This window comes from Poromitra crassiceps, assembly GCF_964638095.1.
Source record: "Poromitra crassiceps genome assembly, chromosome: 3".
NCBI lineage: Eukaryota > Metazoa > Chordata > Actinopteri > Beryciformes > Melamphaidae > Poromitra > Poromitra crassiceps.
The window spans coordinates 51,110,343-51,117,596 of NC_139625.1; the positions used below are offsets into that span (position 1 = coordinate 51,110,343).

General features: G+C 44.7%; 1 protein-coding gene across 1 annotated transcript in view; it reads left to right on the forward strand.

Annotated features, from left to right (window-relative positions):
* The window catches only part of bmp4 (bone morphogenetic protein 4), a 15,205-nt gene extending 8,300 nt beyond the window's left edge, over nt 1–6,905 (forward strand). Inside the window, exons 2-4 of the mRNA XM_083632815.1 lie at nt 357–479; nt 1,235–1,599; nt 5,183–6,905. Of these exons, the coding sequence (XP_083488941.1) occupies nt 1,242–1,599; nt 5,183–6,042 (1,218 nt within the window). The 5' untranslated portion in view covers nt 357–479; nt 1,235–1,241 and the 3' untranslated portion in view covers nt 6,043–6,905. The remainder of the gene's footprint in view (nt 1–356; nt 480–1,234; nt 1,600–5,182) is intronic.
* The last annotated feature ends 349 nt before the right edge of the window (nt 6,906–7,254 follow it).

Consider the following 7,254-nt stretch of genomic DNA (forward strand, 5'->3'; position numbering starts at 1 on the left):
CAAAATGATAAGCCTTAAAGAGACACTGGGTGCCTCTCTCTGTCTCTCTCTCTCTCAAAAGCACACGCACATGCAGTCACTGAATTGATTGATTGATTGATTGAGTTCTTTATTGATAATGAATACACAGTATATACAATATACATATATACATACACAGGCCCACCATTATCAAAAGGATAAAAACGCAATAAAGCTGACAGCTTATTTCCATTGCGGTCCTCATTGTGGTAATCTTGAAACAGACAAGATTACCAGCTACTACTCTTTAACTAAATACAGTACCAGGTAAACAAATCCCAAGTGTTTGCACCTGCATTCAGTTTATAAATCTTCCTCTTCTCTGTATCTTTCAGGAACAGGGTCACTCCAACGTTCTCCTGCACCCTCCCAACACCACCTAACATTTCCTGGAAGAACGCGTCCATTGCCTGCTCCCAACAAACATGGACTGTTTTCCCATGCTTTATTTTCTGTCGGTAAGTAAGTGGACCACGTCAATTCAATTTGTGGCATGTGACACATTGTCACATCTTTCCCCTTTTTCCTCCGCTTCCTCTGAACCTCTGATTTATGCAGCATTCACTCAGTCTTTCATTGAAAGCCCCTCTGATGTGTTGAGAAAGGCACTTGTATGAGGAAGGCCTTCTTTTCAGTGAGAAATGTGTGGCACATGCTCCTGCGTTTGCCCATGGCTTGTTGGATCAGACCGTGAGGGACTCTGGATCCTTATCGAGTTAAGAATTTGCTCTGACCCCCGGGCCGCCTCTCTTATTTGTCTAATCATAGTGGAGGAGGGAGGAGACTGGGGGGGGGGGGGGGGGGGGGGGGGGAGAGGAATGGCCTTCAGATTCCATTCAAAAAGCCGGGTTCTTAAACCAGCTGTTTACCTTCGGAGGATGTCGCCAGAGATAAACTGCAAGAGGTCTATCTGATCAGGGGCTGCTTTACTGTAAACAAGGCAGACCAGACTATTCAAACCAATTAGAGCGCACTCTCAGTGGGAACGCTTAGGGAAAATTGAGAGGAGTGAGGTTACTTTGGAACGGGTGAAGAGATGTAGCAGAGGGGAAGACAAATCTTTAATGCCACTTAAAGCATTGGCACTCTCTCCCCCTCCCTCCTCCCATCCCCCTTCTTTCTCTTTCTTTTTATGCCCTTCTTTCTTCGCCTCTGGTCCGTTCAGTCCTCTCCTAATCCTCGATCTCCCTGTGCCATCTGCTGCCTCCCTCAGAGACATCATGATTCCTGGTAATCGAATGCTGATGGTCATTTTAATATGCCAAGTCCTGCTGGGAGAGAGCAACCATGCTAGTCTGATACCTGAAGAAGGGAAGAAGAAAGTGCCGGGCCTGCAGGGTCGTTCGGCCGCTCAGAGCCATGAACTGCTGCGGGACTTTGAGGCCACGCTGCTGCACATGTTTGGCCTCCAGAGGCGGCCGCGGCCCAGCCGCTCGGCCACCGTGCCCCGCTACCTCCTGGACCTCTACCGGCTACAGTCGGGCGAGGCCGAGGAGGCCGGAGCGCACGACATCGCCTTCGAGTACCCAGAGAGGTCGGCCAGTCGGGCCAACACTGTGAGGGGCTTCCACCATGAAGGTAAGCAAGGCAGGGAGGGGAGGTGTGGGGGTGGTGGTGTGGAGCAGAGAGGAGAGGAATGGAGCTGAGGTGTGGGGGTGGTGGTGTGAGCAGAGAGGAGAGGAATGGGGGGATGAAGTCATGTAGGAAGAAGGAGAATCTCTTTTCATCAGCAGGAAGAGAGCTGACAAAATGTCGATCCTCACAGAAACACACAACCACAATGAGGGTCATTGTCTCTTGGTATTCCAATGATTTTAGTAGTAGTAGCCTACATTTCATTAGAGTGGGCGTGGACTCCTAAGTATTAAGGGTGAAGAAATACAACATTTCCTTCGCAATTGTAAGGCAGCCCCACCCATCTCGGCATAAACCGAAGAATCATAAGGATGTGGTTACAAAACGTCTAAAGAGGGGGCAAAAACGTCTGCTAGACAAGCTTCGCCTCCCTCCAGAGCCTCATTTGACAAAATTCACTTTGTGTTTGGTTAGCAGCTCAAGGAAAAGCATACCTCCATATTACGGAGTTACACTTCTCACCCCACCCAGCACAACAGGGCTTAAAAAAGCCCCGTCTCGGCCTAGAGTTGGAGCGTGCTCCTCTCTCATGTCTCCAGTTTATATGGAGGGCTCTTTTAGAGGGACCTTCCTCAACGTGCAATTATCTTTAATGCTACTCTGCAGCCTTCTAAATAAAGACCCTGCTGCCAACAATGTGGGCGCTGACAGCAGACGCTGCAGCAGCCCTCTGGAGAGATGGAAAAACAGCCTCTGTCTCTGAGCTGGGCTGATAGAGGGAGACGGGAAGAGAGACGAGCGCTAGAAGGGTTTCTGTTCATTGTGGCTTGGATCTGCTTAGTTTAGTTAGAAAGGCAGAGCTTTCAATTAGGCTCGGGGCATCTCCAGGTTGACTGATCTGGAAGGCGAGACTGGCAGGCTGTAGCGGGCGAACGTTTGAAAAGTCCTCAGGGAGATGCAGGGAGAGATTGACCTCGTGTAGCAGAGTCAGGCGTAGCGTAGTAAGCTGAGGCAAGCGGGGAGCTTTTAGGGCTGCAGAACATGTCCGCCCTCAGGGGGAGGAGGGAGGGAGGAGGGATGAGTCAGCCTTAATAGGGCTGTCTAACACACTCCACACACACACACACACACACACACACACACACACGGCAGAGTACCAAGGCTACTCAGGAGGCGCTGCTGCCTATGATGCAATGTGTGTGTGTGCACGCGCAAGAGCGTGTGCGCATAATGTGTGTGTTTCTGCTGCTCTCTACAGGCATTTACCCTCCTTCTCCTTTGCTAAACTATGTTAATAACACACTTTGAGGCCTTTAGAGTGGGAGTGTGGACTTGTTGCTGGCTTTTATGGAAGCACCATTGTGTGATAGTGTAATTCAGTGGAACATAGAAGTCTTCTACAATGGGGAGGTCAGAGAGAGAGAGTGCAGTTTGCAAACAGCTATGGACAATTAGGTGAGGAGGAAAGGATTTAGTTTGAGTTCAGTTGGAGAAGAGGACTGAAAGACAAGGCATCAAAGTCTACGGATACTGTTTCCATCACTTCACTTACTTACTTACAGAATGTCATTTATCTGAGCATCAGACTTCTGAAGTGACCCGTCTATCAAACGGGATACTCAGTATTAAAAAAATACTTCTGAAGTGACCTGTCTATCAAACGGGATACTCAGTATTAAAAAAATACTTCTGAAGTGCCAAGTCTATCAAACGGGATACTCAGTATAAAAAAATACTTCTGAAGTGACCCGTCTATCAAACGGGATACTTAGTATTAAAAAAATACTTCTGAAGTGCCAAGTCTATCAAACGGGATACTTAGTATTAAAAAAATACTTCTGAAGTGACCTGTCTATCAAACGGGATACTTAGTATTAAAAAAAAGACTTCTGAAGTGACCAGTCTATCAAACGGGATACTTAGTATTAAAAAAAAGACTTCTGAAGTGACCTGTCTATCAAACGGGATACTTAGTATTAAAAAAATACTTCTGAAGTGACCTGTCTATCAAACGGGATACTTAGTATTAAAAAAAAGACTTCTGAAGTGACCAGTCTATCAAACGGGATACTTAGTATTAAAAAAAAGACTTCTGAAGTGACCTGTCTATCAAACGGGATACTTAGTATTAAAAAAATACTTCTGAAGTGACCTGTCTATCAAACGGGATACTTAGTATTAAAAAAAAGACTTCTGAAGTGACCTGTCTATCAAACGGGATACTTAGTATTAAAAAAAGACTTCTGAAGTGACCAGTCTATCAAACGGGATACTTAGTATTAAAAAAATACTTCTGAAGTGACCAGTCTATCAAACGGGATACTTAGTATTAACAAAAAATACTTCTGAAGTGACCAGTCTATCAAACGGGATACTTAGTATTAAAAAAAATACTTCTGAAGTGCCAAGTCTATCAAACGGGATACTTAGTATTAAAAAAAGTACTTCTGAAGTGCCAAGTCTATCAAACGGGATACTTAGTATTAAAAAAATACTTCTGAAGTGACCAATCTATCAAACAGGATACTTAGTATTAAAAAAATACTTCTGAAGTGCCAAGTCTATCAAACGGGATACTTTGTATTAAAAAAATACTTCTGAAGTGCCAAGTCTATCAAACGAGATACTTAGTATTAAAAAACGTACTTCTGAAGTGACCCGTCTATCAAACGGGATACTTAGTATTAAAAAAAGCAAAGCGCAAATACATTATACTGACTGTTTGCATTCATTCAGCTGAAATTACCTTCAGCGTGTAACTCTGAATTAGACTTCCCACAGTATCTCAGAAGGTGTGTGCGTGCACATTTCAAATTTTGAATAAGCTTTGGTTGGGGATTTGAATACATCGCATTTTCTCAAAAGACCTCCTAAGGGTTTCAGAAAAAGGAGATTCTACCGTATTGTGTGAATGGGTAATGATTATTCATGATGAAAATGATAAATGTCTTAAGTGAACAAACTGCAGAGCTAATCAAAAACACAGCAGGTTTTAATAACGAGAGCCACCTGGGTAAGATTAAGGCCTGGGTGTGAAATAACAGGGGTGGATTGAGCAGGAAAATAGTAGACACAACATTCCTTTCCCCAACAATGGTGATCTTGCCAGAAATCTGCAGACTGAGCGAGGAACAGGGAGCCTCCACTGTGTTTATACTGTAGCTGTGGTACGTTAATCACCACCCTCCTCGTAATGCGTGTTTCAGCAAAGTGCTCAGAGAAAGGCATTGAGAGAAGTGCTGGATAATCCTTATAGATAGATAAGGAAGCATGGACTATGTATATTTGTATTCTTGGAAACCGGAGGCCTTGAAAAACGAACATGTACATTCTTTTGTGGCAATTAAGGCAATTAAGACTGTGGAGGTGTGTCCTTAGCACAGCTGAAACCAGACTGCAGCAACTTTAACTGCAGGTGATGTCAGAATGGGGGGAAATAGGGTTGGAAACCAGAGTAAAATTATGTTTTCATGGCAGCTTCAATATTTTTGATCATATAACATGTACATCTGAAACAAAGTTGTGAATATATTTTCTATATATATTTCATTCACATATCTCACGTGTTTCTCCTCTTAATTTTCAGAACACATGGAGCGGGTGCATGAGGGAAAGCCGAAGAATGGAGAGACCCCGCCCCTCCGCTTCCTGTTCAACCTCAGCAGCATCCCGGAGGACGAGCTGCTCTCTTCGGCCGAGTTGCGGCTCTACCGTCACCAGATCGACGAGGCCATCGCCGGCGCCGTCTCGGACAACCAGGGGCTTCATCGGATAAACGTGTACGAGGTGCTGAAGCCCCCGCGGGCCGGGCAGCTGATCACACGGCTCCTGGACACACGGCTCGTGCGCCACAACGCGTCGCGCTGGGAGAGCTTCGATGTCAGCCCGGCCGTGCTGCGCTGGACACGCGAGCGCCTGCCCAACCACGGGCTGGCTGTGGAGGTCCTGCACCTCAACGAGACGCCGCGCCACCAGGGCCGACATGTCCGCGTAAGCCGCTCGCTACACCAGGAGCCTGGGGAGGACTGGGAGCAGCTACGCCCCCTCCTGGTTACCTTCGGCCACGACGGGAAGGGTCACCCGCTCACCCGCCGGGCCAAGCGCAGCCCCAAGCAGCGGGGCCGCAAGCGCAACCGCAACTGCCGGCGCCACGCGCTATACGTGGACTTCAGTGACGTAGGGTGGAATGACTGGATAGTGGCGCCCCCTGGGTACCAGGCTTATTACTGCCATGGGGAATGCCCCTTTCCTCTGGCGGACCACCTGAACTCAACCAACCACGCCATCGTTCAGACACTGGTGAACTCTGTGAACACCAACATTCCCAAGGCCTGCTGCGTGCCAACAGAGCTCAGCGCTATCTCCATGCTCTACCTAGATGAACACGACAAGGTGGTCCTAAAAAACTACCAGGAAATGGTAGTGGAGGGCTGCGGCTGCCGCTAACACGCTAACTAACTAGAACTCGGACTGGGCGACTTGAAACAAGCAACATGGACGCTAAGAGAAATCAGAAGGTCTTTGCTCCAAAAATGTTCACTTGGACCCTTATTTATAACTTTTATGTTGAGGTGTATGTTTGTCTCACTTTTTTTGTTTCCTTGACAATATGATCATATATTTTGACAAAATATATATATTTATATCTACATATTAAAAATAAAAGTGAGTCCTTATTTTAAACATAAATAAAAAGCTGTACAACTTTTCATAATGTATATTAGATTGTATAAGTTTTTTTTATGAGAAAATAGTAAAAAAAAAATATAAAAAGTAAAGTTTATTTACTGGTAATATTTATTGCTTTCATATTATATACATTTTGAAGAAAAATAAAAACATGAATTGCCTTCCAATAATACATCAAGCAGATCACAAGATGCACCATGTGTACTTCCGTAAATTAGAGCACTGCGTGAATGTCACCACACTGCTTTTTTAAATTAATCAGTTAGTTGAAATAATCAGAAATGTACATTGACTTTAATTAACCTCTTTACATTGATCTTAAACTAATGATTTTTATTAGGTAATTGCCTTTGGAACAACAACAAAATCCATTTTACATTCTTGTGAAATATCTCTGTAAAAACAATCAAGTTAAAAGGGGTTTTAAAAATGAAAAGTTGACAGCAATCTTCTACTGTTTAACATGAATTTGGATTTAAGCTCTAGGTCTGATACTTAGCCTGATGGCATTTTTTAAATGTGTTCAATTTTTTTTTTTTTTTTTTAGCCAAAAGATAAAACAAAATAAGCAGAGAAATCTATCTGATACTCTGTGTCTCCCAAATAAAAGAATGTTTGGTTTATTAATATCTGGCATTTCACCAGCTTTGAATGATTCACACCTCCGCAGAGAATGACAAACAGTGGAAATTATTACCCTGGACCTATTGTAGTGCATTGATTTCCCTCCTGTTCTCAACAATAAGCTGTGTCCTCATTGTTCTCAAATTTCACTTTTATGTCAATTAGGCTAAGATGTGGTGGTTGGACACTCACTAATCCAATTGCAGTGTGGGCGGGTTGTTGAGGCTGAGGGCGGGAGGCTCTCGGGGAGTGATCCTATTGTTCTTGACGTCCCCACATTGGGGGCATGATTGTGGCCGATGCGGCCTGCCCTGACACAAGGCGGCGGAGTCCTCAGAAGAATCA